We start from the raw sequence: 19,677 nt of genomic DNA on the forward strand, positions 1-19,677 counted from the left end.
ATATGTATATAAATATATGTACTATAAATTATTATATTATTCTATAAATCTATCAATCATTTCTAAGAACACTATTTAACATTATATCTATATTTATATCTTACCATCAAATTGTATTTAAATACAAAATCCAACAACACATTTGTTACATACTTACACAAAATCACACCCCAAAAAACAACAAAAACACAGAAGAAAAGCCGATCCAAGAACAGACAAAGGATGAAAAACCTGTATTTATTACAACATTCAAATCAGTACAAAATGAAGACGGTGAAACAGTCATTGAGACCGAAAGTAAGAAGATCACACAAGAGGAGGGAGTTCTGGTCGAAGAAGTCCTTAGTGATACTGAAACGGCTAAAGAACAAGATGAAGAAACATCACCCTCGAAAATAGAAATTGTTGAAGTCAACGATATCACAGGTATATTTTTTAACTTTATTCTATATCTAAAATATTTCTATTCAACGATTTTCTAAACAATCAATGTTTTAAAAGAGGGAATATGAAAAAAAAAACAAATTATATACATGTTTCAATACATTCGAATAAGGTGCGATCAAAATGTTGGATTAGTTCAGGCATGGAATTGGTGCAGTACCAACTCTAGTCTATTGACTAGGTAGTAGACTAGTCAATCGATTATTCCATAGACTAGTTCATAGACTAGTTAATAGACTTATCTCTAGACTGATCAATAGACTAGTCCACTTAGGCTAGTCCATAGACTATCCAATAAGCTAGTCCATAGACTATATAATAGACTAGTCAATAGACTATCTAATAGCCTAGTCCATATATTAGTCCATGGACTAATCAATAGACTAGTCCATGGATTAGTTCATAGGCAATAGACTAGTCCATACTAGATAATAAACTAGTCCATGTATTATTTCATAGAGAATAGACTAGTCCATACTAGACTAGTCAATAGGATAGTCCATAGACTACCCAATAGGCAAGTCCACAGACTAGTCAGTAGTCTAGTCCATAGACTAGTAGGTAGTCTAGTCCATATACTAGTCAGTAGTCTAGTCCATAGACTAGTCAGTAGTCTAGTTCATAGACTAGTCAGTAGTCTAGTCCATAGATTAGTCAATAGACCAGTCAATAGGTTATTCCATAGACTAGTCAATAGATTAGTCCATATAATAGCCAAAAGTCTAGTCCATAGACTAGTCATGGACTAGACCATGGAAAGTTTGTAGACTTGTCAATAGACTAGTTAATAAACTAATCCGTAGACTAATCCATAGACTAGTCCGTAGACTATTACATAAACAAGTCCATAAAGTAGTCTATAGACTTGATTATAGAATCGTCTATATACTAATCCGTAGACTAGTCAATAGAAAATTTTCCATGACTGTTTAAAAAAAAAAATCAGAATTTTTAATGACCATTATTTTGATCGCACTTTCGTCTAGGGCTAATGAGTGATATTTGTTAGGGAATTTTTCAATTAATTTAGCGGTTAGAAGAAGTTTTCCCCTAAAGTAACAAAAACTGAATAATGAAGACACGAAAGAATTCTTTAAAGAAAACGTATCGTATAAACAACATTATTAAACTCCCGGTTAAATATAGATCTCTATAAGATCATATTTTTTCTTCTCAGACTGTGTATTTTTTAACACAAAAAAAAACAAACATTCCACTGAAATCTATTCCAAGTTTACGAAACTCCCCACTTATAGACTTTACCAAACAAAACTATTATATTAATATTTATAATCAACTGAATCAATAAATAAGAAATAAAACTAACCACTCACAAATTTACACCGAATGGAATATATTAAAATACAAGACAATTACAAATATATTCATGTTCAAAAAAATATTTTATTAAAAGCGAAAGCGAAAAATAAGTACAAATTAACTTGTGTAGTAAAACTAACCATAAAAATTAATACCAAACAAATACTTAACCCGAATTTATCACAATTTACCAATATTGATACAAACAACAACTATCAATCCTTGAAATACACACACACACATACTAACACTTAATTTAAGCATTAGAAAAATAATTAGTTAGGAAGAATGTTTCGCAATACAATGAGTTGAAGAAAACGTTATACAATAAAACAAAAATATTTTTTATGCCAACTAGACCAAGATACAAAACCTTACACTATAACCGAACCTGATGATGTTGTAAGTGAAGACACAACACAAACAGAGCAAACAGAAACGCCCAAACAAAAGACAAAAACGAAAAAGCCAAAAACGACCAAATTTAATGTAATTGAAGAGCAGCCGGAAGAACAACCCGTAACGGTTGAGTTCCTGCCAGAGGAAATAATGGAAGTAGAATTGCCAACTGTAGAAGATCAAGATGATGTAAAGGAACAACAGCAAACTACTACGATCAAGAAACGCAAGATTAAGAAAAAGATCGGTGATCAAGAGCAAACTATTGAGGTGATCACTACCCAAAAACCAGGTCAAGAGGAGGAGGTTACAGTGGTTGTAACGGAAGACGATAAACCAGAAGAAAAACCGGACGAATGGAAGGTTAAGGTGACTGACAGTAAGGTAGAAAAACCCAAAGACAAACCCAAGAAAAAACCGACTAAGAAAAAGCTCAAGAAAGACGAACTGGACGATTACATACAATTCCTTATACACCAGGAAATACCCAAGACTGTTTTACAAGAATACAAACGTACCGAAATGGAACAACCTCAGAAAGCACGTCGTGATTCATCGGTGCCACAGCTGAAACCCATTAAACTTGTACCCATGAAAATTGAACGTGTCGAGGTGAAGAAATCTCGTATGCTAGAAATCTCTTCGGTGGCAGAATTCCCACAAATGCTTAAACTTAAAACACCCAAACAAAGACCCGAACAAGTTAAACCCAAAAAGGAGAAGGTGCCCTTCAAAACCAAACTCAAGAGTTGGATTAACTTTGTACCCTATGCGCCCTATAACTTCAAACTGATCATAACCGATCTCGAGACCAAACGGGGTCAAGGTGAGCTATCACGTAATATAGAAGAAGCTTTAGTGGTGCTCAAGAAGCGTCCCAAGAAATTCAAGCCAACCGAGTTCACCAGCGAGGAATTGGAACAACCTTCCCTCTACGAGGAAGAAGAAATTCCCAAAGAAGAACCTGAAAAACTCGAAACAAAATATAAACGTCCCAAAAAACCCAAAAAGGAAGAGGAACAGCCCGAAGAACGTAAACTTAAACTAGGCAAGGGTAAAATACCTCAAATTGAAGAACAAATAGAACAAGTTGTTCTTAAACCATTTACCATTGAAGAAACCCAAGAAGCTGAAATAGCCGAAAAGCCTAAAGTCACAGAAGAGGCCAAGAAAAAGAAGAAACCCAAAAAGCGTCAAGAAGATGCTAGCGATATCAAATTCCAGCCACAAGATATTGAACAACCTGAATCAGATACAGAGTCTGTAACAAAGGTTGTGGAAGTCATTGAGTATCAGCCGGAAATTATTGAAGAACAGCCAACGGAAGAACAAGATCAAAAGAAACCTAAAACCAAAAAGAAGAGGAAAATTTTACAGAAAACCGAATCTTCTGAAAATATTATCGAAATTGTTGAGATTCCCAGTGACAAACCAGACGAAGAGGAAAAACTATACGAAATTATAGTGACCTCAAGTCAAGTGGATGAAACAGATACAGTACAGCCGGTGGTAACAAAGAAAAAGAAGAAACTGGCCAAGCTAAAGCCTCAGGAATTGGAAGAGTTTGTTAGTGAGCTACAAGAACAACCGGTTGACGTGATTGAGGATAATTTCTATGAAGTTTCTCTAACGGAATTGCAACCTACAGAAGAAACCGAAGAAGTGACAGATGAAACCAAGAAATCTGTCAAGAAACGCAAACTTCATCACAAAAAGGGCAAGGAAGAGCAAATTATAGAAATTATTGAAGCTCCTACCCAAGAAGGTGAAGAACCTGTCTATGAAGTTTTGGTCACTGACTTAGAAGGCTCTGTCATTGAAGAACAACCAGAAGAGACTCCTGAGAAAAAGAAGAAAAAACCCAAGAAAATGAAAAAGCACGAATTGGATGCTTACATTCAACAGTTGATAGAAGCTGAAATTCCCAAGACCGAGCTGGAACAATATGAAAAAATTGAGTTCGGTCAACGACCCAAAAAGGCCAAGAAAACCAAATCACAACCCAAAAAGGAACAGCCACAAGAAGGCGAACAACTCGAAATTGGTATATCAGAGTTCGAGCCAGTTGAAGAAAAACCCAAACAAAAGAAATCCAAACCTCGTCCTAAACCAGAACAACCACAAGAAGTTCCACGCGAAGAAACGACCTATGAAGAATTACAAGTTCAAGTAACGGAAAGTATGCCTGAAGAAGAGGAAAAACCCAAACATGAAACAGAACATATTAAGCTTCACGAATTGTTGGCACCAGAAGAACTTAAGGATGCCAAGGTAATTGTCGAAGAGGTTACCGAACAAACGGAGACTGTAACAGAAACCACCAAAGAGGGTGAGCTTAAGGAAAAGACCAAAACAAAACGTAAAATTAAAAAGAAGGTGGGCGATCGCGAATATGAAGTTCTTGTAATTGAAGAGCAAACCGATAAGCAGCCCGAAGTAGAAGTTACGGTTATAACCACAGAAATAACACCAGAACAGCCTGCTGAAATCGGTGTTGAAGAAAAGCCTCGCAAACCTAAAAAGGTTAAAAAGACTCTTAAGGAAGAAGAACTAAAGGATTATTTGGTAAGCGTTATCAATGAAGCTCCTGAAAAGCTGGAAACCACTCGTATTGTGGAAGAAGTCAAACCCAAAGAGAAGCCACAACCAGATGAAATTGATGGTTCCATATACTCGGTCAAAACAACCGTAGAAGAGGAGTCGGAAACGGAAGAAACTAAACCCGAAGAAGAAGACGAATTAAAGGAAACTCCAAAAACTAAGAAATCCAAACCAATCAAAACCAAAAAGGTTAAAATAACAGAAACAACAGAAGAAAAGGTTGAGGATATACCACAAGAAATAACCGTAACTGAGGTGGAAGAACAACCAGCCGAAAAACCCACCGAGGAGGACTTCAAATTTGATATTAGTGAAGAAAAGCCAAAGGAAAAACCTAAAACAAAACGTACCAAACCCAAGAAACCCGAAGAAACTGTCAAGGAATATTCGGTTGTTATACAAGAACTTCAACCGGAAACTATCACTCAAGAAATTGTGGACGAAACCGGTGAAGAAGTGAAACAGACGGTGACTAAGAGAAAACTTAAGAAGAAGGAATATCTTATTGAGATAGTAGAATCCTTTGTCGAAAATAAGCCAGAGTCTGAGCTGGAAATTATAACAACCGAAATTGTTCCTGAAGATATGCCGGAAGACTTGAAACCAGAACCGGTAACAGTTAAGAAAATCAAAAAGAAGAAATCATTAAAGGATGATCATGATGCTTATATACAAAAGTTAATCGAACAAGAAATTACCAAAACCGATTTAGAACAGTATGAACCAACCGATATTGAAACCAAACCTAAGAAAAAGCCAAAGACCATTAAGAAACACCATAAGAAAACTACTGAGATTGTAGATGGTGTAGCTGTTACAGTCCATGAATTCGATATCGAAGAGGTGGTGCCTCAAGAAGAAGATATTGAAGAACAACCATTTGAAGTTGTTGAAAAGGAAGCACCAGCTGAGGAAAAAACTCCTGACAGTTTCGAAATCGGTATGAAAGAAGAGCAATCGATTGAAGAAAAGCCCAAGGTAACAGAACTTAAGCCCAAAACGAAGAAGGTCAAAAAGCCAACCACTAAAGAGGTGGTTGAAGAAGCTCCTGTAGTTGTAGAGGAAATCGAACAGACCACAGAAGTCATTGAACAACCAGATGAAACTGGTGAAATCAAAAAGAAAACCGTAACTAAACGTAAGATAAAGACTAAGACGGGACCAGAAGAAAAGGTATTCGAAATCTCCGAAACTACACACGAAGATCAACCAAATGCTGAAATTACCATACAAGAAATAACTGAAACCCAAGAACAGCCCGAAATCGTCGAAGAAAAACCACAAGCTAAGAAACCAGTCAAGAAATCCAAGAAAGTACCCAAAGAACAAATACAAGATTTTGTCATTAACGTCATTGAAGAGTATGTGACACCCACCGTTTACGAGGAAGAAAAGCAACCTGTAGCGGTGGAAGAATTCGAGGAAACTACTGAAACTGTAGAGCAACCCACTGAGACTGGTGAAATTAAAAAGAAAACCGTTACTAAACGTAAGATTAAAACAAAGTCTGGACCAGAAGAGAAAGTTTTCGAAATTGTGGAAGTTACTCACGAAGATCAGCCTAATGCCGAAATAACTGTGGTGGAAATTACTGAAGCTGAAAAGCCAGTAGAAGAAGAAAAACCAAAAGAAAAGAAACCTCTCAAGAAAACAAAGAAGGTACCAAAGGAACAGATGCAAGAGTTCATTGCCAATGTTATTGAGGAATATGTTAAGCCAGAAGAACCCAAAGAAGAACAGCATACGGTTACCGTAGAAGAAACCGAAGAAAAGCCCACTGTGGTGGAAGAAATTGAGAAGACTACCGTAGTAGTGGAAGAAGAAGATACTACGGGTCAAGTTAAACCCAAGACGGTAACAAAACGCAAGGTCAAGACAAAGACTGGTCCGGTAGAAAAGGTATTTGAAATATCTGAAGTCACAGAAGAGGGCAAACCCACCAGTGAAGTGACCCTATTTGAAGTCACCGAAAGTGAAGACACTCCCAAGGATGAGGAACAACCCAAAGAAAAGAAAATTGTTAAAAAGCCCAAGAAAATCACCAAAGACCAATTGGAAGACTATTTTGTTAATGTTATAGAAGAATATGTACAACGTGAAGAGGAAGCACCCGAAGAGTTGCCCATTTCCGTGGTCGAAATTGACAAGAAGGAAGAAGTCATCGATGTGATCGATGAGGAGGGCAAAGTCAAAAAGCAAACGGTAACCAAACGTAAAATAAAGAAACAAGTCGGTCCTAAGGAGGAGATCATAGAAATTGTTGAAACTCAACGGGAAGATCAACCCGTGGCCGAGGTAACTGTTACCACCACAGAAACCGAAGAAACAGAGGACACATCTAAGCCTCAGGAAGAAAAGGCAGCCAAACCAAAGAAAACCAAAAAGGTTAAAAAGGATGAGTTGGAGGATTATATTATGAAATTAATTGAACAAGATATACCAAAAACCGAGTTAGAGAAATATGAAAAGATCGACATTGATGAGCCAATCAAATTGAAAAAGAAACCCAAGAAAGAGGTTCTACAAAAACCAGAAAAGCCACAACAAAAAACCAAAGACAAACCTAAAGAACAACCTAAACAAGAGGTACGTGTAGAAGAAAGTCAACCCGAAGAGGAAGAAACAGTTTTCCCAGTTCATGTAGAAGAGCTGGAGAAACAAGAAGAATTGGTACAAGTGACAGACGAACAGGGTGACATTAAAACACAAAAGGTTATCAAGCGTAAAATAAAGAAACAAGTTGGACCTAAAGAGGAAATAATAGAAATTGTCGAGACTCAAAAGGATGACTCGCCTGTAGCTGAAATTACGGTAACCACACTAGAACCGGAAAGTGTTGATGAGCAACCTACCGAAGAGAAAGTCAAAAAACCCAAGAAAACTAAAAAAGTAACCAAAGACGAGTTGCAAGACTATATACAGAAACTCATAGAGGAAGATATTCCTAAGACTGAACTGGAAACTTATGAAAAGATTGACATAGAAAAACCGGTGAAACTCACAAAGAAACCAACGCATAAGGTTAAGAAAGTAGAACGCAAACCAGAGGCTGTTGAAAAGCCAGAAACCAAAGAAATTACCACTGAGGAAACCCAACTAGAAGATGAAGAAACACCCAAAGAAACATATGAAGTTTCCCGAAAGGATGAAGAACAACCAGAGACAAAACCAGAAGAAGAAGCCGAAATTCCTGTACAAGAAGACAAGGAGAAGAAGGTGGTCAAGAAACCCAAACATAAGGTTAAGCAGGTTGAAGAACAACCACAGAAACCAGAGGAAACTTTGCCGGAACATGAAATACATGTCGAGGAAACTGTTCCTACTGCCAAACAAGATGAAGTCTTTGAAATTAAGGAAACTGAAGAGGAGATTAAACCAACTCCTGAACGCAAGAAGCCCAAAGAAAAGAAGCACAAACCCGAAACTAAACATCCCGAAGAGGTGGAAGATTTCGAGGTAACATTAAAGGAAAGCTCACCGGTTCCTCAAGAACACGAACCATTCAAAATTGAAGTTATTGAAAGTCAAACTGAGGTACAAGAAAACCTTAACGAAGAGGGAGTTGTTGAAAAACAAACTATAACCAAACGTAAAATTAAGCGCCAACAGGGTCCTAAAGAAGATATTATCGAAATAATTGAAGTCAAAACAGACGATAAACCCGAGGTTGAAGTCACCGTGGTGGAAACACAGCCAGAGGAAGATAAGCCCGATGAAATCAAACCAGCCAAAAAGAAAACCAAAAAAGTTAAAAAGGACGATCTGCATGATTACATACAAAAGCTTATCGAGGAAGATATACCCAAAACAGAGCTGGAAAAATACGAAAAAATAGAGTTTGAAACAAAACCCAAAGACAAAGAAAAGGATAAGCAATATCCAGTGGAACAGAAGGAAGAACAACCCAAAGCCACTGAAGAAGAAAAACCCAAGAAAAAGCCAAAATCTAAGAAACCAAAAGAAGATGAAGAAGATCACACTGTGGCTAAAATATCTGTAGTAGAGGAAGAAGTTCCCAAGGAAGAACCTCAGCCGGTGGTAGAGATCTTAGAAACTGAACCAGTTGAAGTAAAAGTCGAAGAGGTGCCCGATGAACAGGGTAAACCCAAACAGAAAACCACTAAGAAACGTGCCTTCACCAAGAAAGTCGACAACGAAGAAGATGCCACCATACATGTGGTCACCATACAAGATGAAGATAGTCCTGAGGTTACAATTATAATCGATGAACAACCCATCGAACAGCCAGTTACCAGCGATGAAACAGAAAAATCCACTCAAGAAAAGCCCATCGTTAAGAAACCCAAGAAAATCGTTAAGAAAGTACAGAAAGACCAAGTTGACGACTATATACAAAAACTAATTGACGAAGAAATACCCAAGACTACACTCGAACAATACGAAAAAGTCGAAATGCCCGACAAAACAGACTCCAAACCCACTAAACCCACAGAACAAACTGAACAGCCTAAGAAGGATAAAAAGAAAACACCGAAACCTTCCAAAGTAACAGCCGTCGAGGAAAAGCCCGACCAAACAGAAACCCCCGACACAATACACGAAATCAAAACCACAGAAACACACACTGAACCACAAGAAGAAATTGAAGAGATAACACAACCAGAACATAAGCCTGAGGACACTGAACAAATCACACCCGATTCTCACAAGGTCACAACAACAGAGGAAACAAAAGATACAAAAACAACAACTAAACACAAAACTAAACCTAAAAAACAAACAAGTAAGTGTTGTGGAGCTTATCTACAAACCACCAAAAAAACTATAAATAATGATGGTAGCCAAACTTGTGTTTTTCACTCTTTTTCTAATTGCCGTTTATTTTCCCGCCCTCCCTTTTTTAAAAATAAAACGAAAACTTATCTCCCTTTGGCGCGTCTTCACACACTCCTCCCTTTGCTAAAACCATTCCTATCTCTTCTACTCCCTACTTTTTGTTTTGTCTTCAACCTTTTTTTTGTGCGTTGGAATAGCATTTCCGCCTCTGATGCTGCCTCCCTGTCTTCAACTATTGCTTAATTTGTTTTTTCCACCTTTTTCAACTGTTTTTTTTTTTTCTAGATTTAAGTTTTTCTATATAAATTCCTTAACTCAACAAACACAGTATTAAACACTGCATGGCTATATTAATAATACTGTAGTCACTAATTTTTAAATATTTTTTTTAAGGCTTTAACTGCTTTTGTAATTAAACAAAAATAAACCGAAATTTTATCTATCGTTTAAGAACAAAACTCTATTAAAAAACATAGAACGAATTTATTTAAGATATAATGTGGAGAAATTAAAAAAAAAATAGATGTATATAAATCGGAAATTTCTAAAAGTAATTTCTAAAATTATAGAAGAGAAATTTTTCGAAAATTTTCTATAAAAAGAGAAATTTTGTCGAAAATTTCTTTTAAAAAGAGGAATTTTTGGAAAATTTCCCATGAAAAGAGGAATTTTTGGAAAATTTCCTAAAAAAAGAGAAATTTTCAGAAAATTTCCTAAAAAAAGAGAAATTTTCAGAAAATTTCCTAAAAAAAGAGAAATTTTCAGAAAATTTCCTATAAAAGAGAAATTTTTATAAATTTCCTGTAAAAGAGACATTTTTCGAAAATTTCCTATAAAAGAGACATTTTTCCAAAATTTCCTATAAAAGAGAAATTTTTCGAAAATTTCCTATAAAAGAGAAATTTTTCGAAAATTTCCTATAAAAGAGAAAATTTCCTATAAAAGAGAAATTTTTCGAAAATTTCCTATAAAAGAGAAATTTTTCGAAAATTTCCTATAAAAGAGAAATTTTTCGAAAATTTCCTATAAAAGAGAAATTTTTCGAAAATTTCCTATAAAAGAGAAATTTTTCGAAAATTTCCTATAAAAGAGAAATTTTTCGAAAATTTCTTATAAATGAGAAATTTTTCGAAAATTTCCTTTAAAAGAGAAATTTTTCGAAAATTTCCTATAAATGAGAAATTTTTCGAAAATTTCCTATAAATGAGAAATTTTTCGAAAATTTCCTTTAAAAGAGAAATTTTTCGAAAATTTCCTATAAAAGAAAAATTTTTCGAAAATTTCCTATAAATGAGAAATTTTTCGAAAATTTCCTATAAATGAGAAATTTTTCAAAAAATTTCTATAAAAGAGAAATGTTTCGAAAATTTCCTATAAAAAGAGAAATGTTTCGAAAATTTCTTATAAAAAGAGAAATGTTTCGAAAATTTCCTATAAAAAGAGAAATGTTTCGAAAATTTCCTATAAAAAGAGAAATTTTTCGAAAAAAAAGAGAAATGTTTCGAAAATTTCCTATAAAAAGAGAAATGTTTCGAAAATTTCCTATAAAAAGAGAAATGTTTCGAAAATTGCCTATAAAAAGAGAAATTTTTCGAAAATTGCCTATAAAAAGAGAAATTTTTCGAAAATTTACTATAAAAAGAGAAATTTTTCGAAAATTTCCTATAAAAAGAGAAATTTTTCGAAAATTTCCTATAAAAAGAGAAATTTTTCGAAAATTTTCTATAAAAAGAGAAATTTTTCGAAAATATCCTATAAAAGAGAAATTTTTCGAAAATTTCCCATAAGAAGAGAAATTTTTCGAAAATTTCCTATAAAATGAGAAATTTTTCGAAAATTTCCTATAAAAGAGAAATTTTTCAAAAATTTTTCGAAAATTTCCTGTAAAAAGAGAAAATTTTCGAAAATTTCCTGTAAAAAGAGACTTTTTTTTGAAAATTCCCTATAAAAAGAGAAATTTTTCAAAAATTCCGTATAAAAAGAGACATTTTTCGAAAATTTCCTATAAAAGATGAATTTTTCGAAAATTTTTTATAAAAAGAGTCATTTTTCGAAAACTTCCTATAAAAAGAATTTTTTTTTGGAAATTTCCTCTAAAAGAGAAATTTTTCCAAAATTAATCTAAAAAAAGAGAAAATGTCGAATATTTTTATGAAAAAGGGAAATTTTTGAAAAAAATTTTAAAAAGAGAAAACTTCCTAAAATCTCTTTAAAAAGAGAAAATTTTCTTTAAGAGAGAAAATTTCATAATTTTTTATATAAAAGAGAAATTTTCGAAAAACTTTGCAAGAAAAACTTTAGCGAAACCGGTATTTTAAGAAAATCTGATATGAAAAGCAAGTTCTGAGTTCAGATTCGGATCAACTCAACCCTTTAGAAAAATATACTCTTGTATCCGGGTTAAAAATACTTTGGCCTATGTTATTATAGTCTGAATATACCCTTTTGGAAATTAACGATGTATTTAACATTTCTTTTTAAATTTCACCACATTTACCCAAAAAAAGTAGTACACATAAGGAAAATCGTTGGGACCGACTTCTTTCAGAAGAACATACAAATCATAATCCTATTAAAAAAAATAAAGTTACTAACAAAATTAATTCAAATTAATGACAAAATTGACAAATTAATAGACTAAAAATATCTAAATTTATATGTCGGGACAGGGGTTAATAATTATCAATTTTTGGCACAATATATATCAAAATTTAGAAGTTATTATTCTTAAAAATGACATTTGTATATAACAACAACAAAAACAATTTCAGTTCCATTAATTACCCGCAGTTTAATGCAGAGCAATTTGTAAAACGCCAAGTAATATAATGAACTATTTTCCTCTATCTATGTTACATCCTCTTATATGTACAAATAATACCTTTTAAATAGCTATTTTTATTTAATCAAAAACCAACCTATTTCTTTCCCTACTTTATGTAAATATATACATCTTTGCCTTAACTTTTGAAAACTTTACTTTTATTTCTTCTTCTTTTTTTAAATAAATACAATAATGTCCTTTCATTTTAATTAAAAACAAAAACAACAAACAAAAAAATGCCTTAATTTCTGTGAAATAACTCCTTTGCTGGCTTTCTATTAAATGTGTATTTGCCCTTTTATGAAATTAGGTGAAGAACCCATAGTCCATAAGGATTATCAAATTAACGTTATTGAGGAGGAGCCCGAGGAGAAGGAAGATGAAGAGGAGAAACCCGAAATCGAAACCATCGAAGAACGCCCTGAAGAAGCAGAAGAATCTCATCCTATTGAGGTGGTCGAAGAGGAGGAACAAGTTCCCGAAACTACCGAAGATACAGTTGAAGATGCCACCAAACCCAAGAAGACTAAGAAGAAGGTAGTGAAGAAGAAGACTGATGACCATGATGCCATTATACAAAAGTTATTGGAGCAAGAGATTGAAAAGACCGAACTCGAAAAATACGAAAAGGTTGAGTTTGACAAACCCAAGAAGGCCAAGCCGGAAATGTCGAAATTAGAGCCCATCAAGATCGAGCGCAGGGAACAGAAACCCAAGAAGGTGGTTATTGTTGATGCTGCCGAAGTACCCCAAATGGTTAAATTGAAACCATCGAAACGCAAGGAGAAACCCACCGAGGAACAAGTAGTGCAATTACCTAAATTCAAACTTAAGAGTCGCATGGTTATGGTTGAATATCCTCCAGAGCCTCTTAAAGCCATCATCACTGAAATCGGTGCCCAAAGATCAGCTGGCGATTTGTCCAGAAACATTGAAGAGGCCGAGGCATTGCTTAAGTTCAAGCCCTATAAACCCAAGAAGATCAAGAAGATTAAGGACGATTTGGAAAAGGTAGAGCTGGAGAAATACGAAAAGTATGTAAGCAGCGAAGAGGAACCAGAGGAGAAGGCTCCCTACAAGAAACCCGAAAAACCCAGCAAGCCAGAAGAAAAACAAGAAGAAGTGCAAATTAAGCTGGGCAAGGGCAAAAAGAAGCCAAAGGAAGAAGAACAACCCGAAGCGGTAACACTTAAGAAAATACCACAAAAACCTCAGCAAGCCGAAGAGGTTAGCGAAGATAAGACTGTCAAGAAACATGCAGTTGTTGTCAAAGAAGAGGAAGCCAAACCAGAAGAACCCAAATACGAAATGAAACCTTTGGAGCCACTTGACTTCGAAGATATTGAATATCCCAAAGAAGAACTAGAACCTCTAGAGTTCCCCGAAGAGCCCAAGAAGGACAAGAAGGAACCCAAACAAAAACATAAACCTAAACCAAAATCCAAACCAGAACAGGAAATGAATGTTACTCAAATCGTGCCAGGTGAACCCAAGCCCCAGGAAGAACAACCTGAAGAGGAAGTCAAATTCCGTATACCAGAAAGTACAAAGGAGGAAGAACCTAAGACTGAACATAAATTGAAACCAGTTAAAAAGGTTAAGGAAGAAGCACCCGCAGAAGATACCGTCAAATTGGTGCAAGAAGAACAGCCCAAAGAGAAATCTCCCTCACCCGCACCACAAGCGGAAGTCAAGGAAGTTAAGAAATCTAAAGCTAAAAAGGAAAAACCTGTGGAGAAGGCTAAATCCGAAGAAAAACCTGATGAACAATTTGAGATCTCCGTGCGTGAAGAACAAGTCGAACAAGAAACTCCTGTCGAAGAAACAGTCGATAAGGTGAAGATCAAAAAGAAGGTTCCCAAGAAAGATCAACCCATTGAGGAAGTTCAAGTTAAGGAAGAAGTTGTTGAACAACCTGAACAAGAAGAAATTCCTGTGGAATACAAGATAACCACTACCGTCATAGAACCAGAAGAGTTCCCAGAAGATTATAAGGTACGTGTTGTCGACACAGATGCCAAGGAGGTAACTGTCGAGGAGGTTATTGAAGAAAAGGTTGTTACCAGAAAGAAGAAGCCTAAAGCAACTGTTCCCGAAGAATATGAATTCACAGTTCAAGAACCCAAACAGCCAGAACCCAGCAAGGTAGAGGAAACTAGCGAAGAAGTAACAGTTGAGTTGCAAAAACCAAAAGAACCTGTTCCCGAAGAGGTTAAGGTCGAAGAGACTATTACTAAACCCATCGTAGAAGAAACGGTTGAAGAAGTCACCACTAAGAAGAAGAAACCAAAGAAGAAGCCTGAAGAAGAAGTTGCCACAGTTGAAGTCAAGGAAGAAAAACCTGTAGAAGAAGAAGTAAAGGAAGTACCTACAGAAGAAAAGGTTGAAGAAATTATTCCCGAAGTTGAAAAGCCCAAGGACTATCAATTCACGGTAAAAGAAACTGAGGCTGTTCAACAAGTTGTTGAGGAAGTTAAGGAAGTGGTTGAAGAGAAACCCAAACCTAAGCCAAAACCAGAGAAACCAGCTGAAGTCTTCCCAAGTTATGAAATCAAAACGGTTGAATCAGAAGCTGAAAAACCCATAGAAGTCGAAGAGGAACAACCAGAAGAAGTCAAATTCGCCATTAAGCCCAAGAAGGTTAAAGAAGTTCCTGAAGAATTTGAGGCTTCTGTAGCTTTGACAGAACCAAAACAAGTCGAAGAAACCGAAGTGGAAACTGTGGTCAAGACCAAGAAAACCAAGAAACCTAAGAAACCCGAAGAAGAGGTGGCTCAGCTAGAAGTTCAAGTTGTAGAAACCAAAGAACAGGAAGTCGTAGAGGAGGTCGTCATTGAAGAACCTAAAGTTGAGGAAATCGTACCTGAAAAGCCCAAGGAAAGAAAACCTGAAGAATACAAAATTAAGGTATCCGAAGAGGAGCACGTTCCTGAAGAAGAGGTGCCTGAGGCTCAATTTACAGTTAAACCTAAAGTTGTACAAGAAAAACCAACCGAAGAGCCCGAAGCTGAATTTGTCTTGAAGGAAACTAAACCTGTTGAACAGGTTACAGAAGAAGCTCAAATCAAAACTAAAAAGATCAAGAAGAAGCCCAAGGAAGAGGCCGCCGATGAATTGAAGATCAAGATTGTGGAAGAAGTTCCAGTTGAAAAACCAATCGAAATCGTAGAGGAAATAGAGGAAGTCGAATTCGTACCAAAGGAAGAGGCTCCCAAAGAAATTCCCAAGGATTATGAATTCAAACTTAAAGAATTCGAAATTCCAAAGGAAGAAGTGGTAGTAGAAGAAGTGAAAGAAGAGCCTAAGCCAGTGGAAAAACCAAAACCCAAAGAAGAACCGGTACAAGAGGTTAAGGTTGTTACAACTGTACCTACAGAAGAAGTTATTGAAGAAGAAGTCAAGACTGTGAAGAAGAAACCCAAGAAAACTAAGGAAGAACCAGAAGAAAAGAAGGTGACTGTGGTCGAAGAAATCGTGGAGAAACCCAAACCAGTTGAAGTTGAAGAGAAACCTGAAGAGGAAAAACCACAAGAAATCGTTGAAGAAGAAAAATACCCTGAACATCAAGTTAAGGTTATTGATGAGACTCCTCGTTATGTAACCGAAGAAGTTGAGGAACAAGAAGTACAAATACAACGTAAAAAGAAACCAACACCTAAAGTCACCGAAGAACCTGAAGAAGAAGTTGTTTTGAAACCCAAAAAACCAGTTGAAGATGTTGAAGAAACTAAGATAATCAAAAAGAAACCCAAACAAAAGGTTCCCGAAGAAGACCAAGCTGAACTAAAGGTGACGATTACTGAAGAAATTCCTCAAGAAACTGAATTGGTACAAGAAATTGAGGAGATTGAAGAAATTGAAGAGCAACCCAAGCCGCAAGAAGTTCCACAAGAACAACCCAAATCCTATGAATTTTCTGTTAAAGAAATGGAACCAGAAAAGGTCGTTGAAGAGGTGGAAGAAGTACCTGATGAGCAAGTTAAGCTTAAAAAGAAACCAAAGATCGTTCAGCCAGATGTAACAGAAGAACCTGAGGTGGAAATTTCCTTGAAACCCAAACCAGAAAAACAAGAAGCTCCTGAAGAGACAGCTATTGTTAAAAAGAAATCTAAGCCTAAAGCTAAGGAAGAACCAGAAGCTGAGCTTAAGATACAAGTCAGAGAGGAAGTTTCACCGGAGCCAGAAGTTCAAGTTATCGAAGAAATCGAAGAAGTGGTTGAAGCTCCCAAAGAAGAGCCACAAGAAGAAATACAAGAAGTAGTTTTCAAACCAAAGAAACCCAAGAAGAAGGAAGAGGAAGTTATTGAGGAAGATGTGACCATTAAGAAGCCCTCCGTTAAAAAGGAAGAGGAGGAGGAACAAGTCGTTGATGTCACATTGAAACCCAAAAAGGCACCTAAGGTAGAGGAACAAGATGTGGAAGTTGGTTTCAAATTACCCAAAGAAAAGCAAATTACACAAGAAACTTCGGAAGAAACGGTACAATTAAAGAAAAAGAAGAAGCCCGTTAAACCAACCGAAGAAGCGGCCGATGAGCTGGTACTTAAACAAGAAGAAGTTATTGAAAGACCAGTAGAAATCGAAGAAGAAGAAATCATCGAGGAGGCAGTAGTGATGCGCAGGAAACCCAAGAAACCTATTGAACCTCAAATCGAAGAACATGAGGAACAAGAGTTTAGTTTATCCTTCAAGAAACCACGCAAAATTGATGAGGGTGTGGCCGAAGAAGCCACTGTTCTCAAAAAGAGACCCAAGAAACCTCTCACCTCCGATGAGGCCGCCGCTGAATTACACATCAAACGCGAAGAGGAATACGAACCTGAAGAAGAGGAGGAAGTCGAAGAATTTGTAGTGGCTCAAAGACCTAAGCCTAAACCTAAACCATTGCAAGTAACCGAAGAAGATGAACAAGAATACACAGTTAAGAAACTGAAGCGTCGCAAGAAGGGTGTGGAAATTCCAGAATTTACCGAAGTGGAGAATGTAACATTCCGTCCTAAATTGACTAAGACTAAGGAAGATGTTGATCAAGAATTTAGCATCGCCTTAGATTCCTATGCCGAAGAAGAAGTTTCCATGTCCGGCAAGGTTAAGGTTAAGAAACCAATTAAGAAAACTTATTCCGAGGCTGGTGACGAACATCATATTAAGATTATGCAAGATTATGACGATGGTCAAGGTCCTATAATTGAGGAAATACGTGATGACAGCAGTATAGAAGATACTATGTACGATGTCGAAGAGCCCGAAGAATATCAAGTTGAAGAACTACCACCCGATGATGTAGACTTTACCCTCAAGCCCAGACAGAAACCTAAGCCAAGATACTCCATACAAGATGAGGAGGAAGAAGAACAATTCCTTATTGGCATTAGACGTCCTAAGAGCGATTCCGTTACTTATGATGAGGACTCACTTACGTTCAAGAAGAAACGTAAGGTCATTCAACAGGTCTTCAATGAAGGTCAGTATCTCAATAATTTTTTCGTATTCTCTTTTATTTAATTTGAAATTTTTAACAAGATCTAGGAACATTATTCATCTGCTTTAATATTTATGCTTTCAAACAATTCCAATTACAATTAGGGAATTTTCAGGAACATTTTTTCACTTAAAGCTTATATGATAACAGAGTATATATGCGAGGTAACAATTTTTGTGTAACCATGTGTACTTGTGCATCATAAAACAAATAATATATCACCCTAAATATCATGTTAACGTATTGTTTCTATGCAAACATTTAAAGGAATTTATGTTAATCGGAAAATTTTGCTTTATTTCCCACAACAGATGGCGCCTCTTTGAATATTACACGCGAAATGAATATTGAAGGTAAGTGGAGAACTTGCGACAGTCAATATTCCAGAAATTAACATTTTTCTCTTGTGTTTACAGAAGCCGACGAGGAGAATGTTATGTATTCGATTTGTAATTATGTAGCAGACTCTGATGAAGCCATGAATCTGGTGGAAGGTGAAAAGGTGCGTGTTGTTGGACGCCATAGTTCCGAATGGTGGTTTGTTAAGAAGACCATTACGGAAGAAGAAGGCTGGGTACCAGCTCAATATCTCATGGAAGCTGCTGAATACACACAATATGTGCAAAAGAAATTGCACGAAAAGATTGATAAACTACCTGTATTTGAACGTAAGTATAGTTCAAGCGATTTCAAATATTTGTTATCAGTACACCCGATATTTTGTGTAATTTACACGTAGTGATCTTGTCTTGTGATTAACATTTTGTTTCAATTGTTTTGTTTGTTTCGTTTTCCGTACAATGTAAAGGTCCCGGACCCCATGAAAAGCCCATGGCACCTAGATTTATAGAAAAATTGCAACCCATTCACACACCCGATGGTTATACTGTACAATTTGAATGCAAAGTTGAGGGTATGCCTAGACCACAAATCGCCTGGTTCCGTGAAACGGCTATTATTAAGCCTTCTCAAGACTTCCAAATGTATTATGATGATGACAATGTTGCTACATTGATTATACGTGAAGTATTCCCCGAAGATGCGGGACGCTTTACTTGTGTGGCCAAGAATGCAGCCGGTTTTACCTCTACCACTACCGAATTGGTGGTCGAGACTCCTTTGTCCGATCACGGTTCCGATGGTACAGCCATGTCTCGCAAGAGCATGTCTCGTGAATCCTCATTAGCCGATATACTCGAAGGTATACCACCTACTTTCTCACGCAAACCTAAAGCTCAATATGTCGATGAAGACACCAATGTCATATTGGAATGTCGTCTGGTGGCCGTGCCTGAACCCGATATTGTCTGGACTTTCGAAGGCGAAGAGATCGATACAACCACTATGAAGAATGTACGTGTTGTCACCGAATCCGATATGCACATGTACTGCAGTGTGGTACATATTAAGAAGGTCAAGAAATCTCAAGAAGGTACCTACGAGGTAATTGCCACCAATCGTGAAGGTGAATCTAGATTGCCTATAGTCTTGAAGGTGCGCACAAGTGAAAAGGAACCTCCTCAAGTATTGGAACCTTTACGCAACATGATCATACGCGAGGGAGAAAGTGCTGTGCTAACCACACAAATTGTCGGTAACCCCGCGCCCAAGATTACCTGGTATAAGGATGGCAAACCCGTTAAGGGTAATACTAAGACTGAGAAGGATATTCATACGTTGACTTTGATTTCACCCAAACGCGATCAAAAGGGCGAGTACACGGTCAAGGCTGAAAATCCTTTGGGTAGCGTAGAAACTTCGGCTAATTTGACTATCGAAGGTATATTGCAAAAATCCCCTTTTTATTTGT

General features: G+C 36.3%; 1 protein-coding gene across 14 annotated transcripts in view; it reads left to right on the forward strand.

The window, feature by feature from the left end:
• LOC119610531 (titin-like) overlaps window positions 1–19,677 on the forward strand; it is a 114,037-nt gene that overhangs the window by 88,435 nt on the left and 5,925 nt on the right. For 10 of the 14 annotated variants that reach the window (XM_037965780.1, XM_037965779.1, XM_037965782.1 and 7 more), the window contains 6 exons: window positions 193–426; window positions 2,123–9,508; window positions 12,696–17,849; window positions 18,179–18,220; window positions 18,284–18,535; window positions 18,676–19,647. In XM_037965780.1, the coding sequence (XP_037821708.1) occupies window positions 193–426; window positions 2,123–9,508; window positions 12,696–17,849; window positions 18,179–18,220; window positions 18,284–18,535; window positions 18,676–19,647 (14,040 nt within the window). The remainder of the gene's footprint in view (window positions 1–192; window positions 427–2,122; window positions 9,509–12,695; window positions 17,850–18,178; window positions 18,221–18,283; window positions 18,536–18,675; window positions 19,648–19,677) is intronic. The other 4 variants (XM_037965784.1, XM_037965785.1, XM_037965788.1 and 1 more) reach the window with 3 other exon arrangements.

The sequence above is a fragment of the Lucilia sericata genome, unplaced genomic scaffold, assembly GCF_015586225.1.
Source record: "Lucilia sericata isolate MDLA Ls3-8-SP2 unplaced genomic scaffold, ASM1558622v1 Contig001223F_arrow, whole genome shotgun sequence".
Taxonomy (NCBI): domain Eukaryota; kingdom Metazoa; phylum Arthropoda; class Insecta; order Diptera; family Calliphoridae; genus Lucilia; species Lucilia sericata.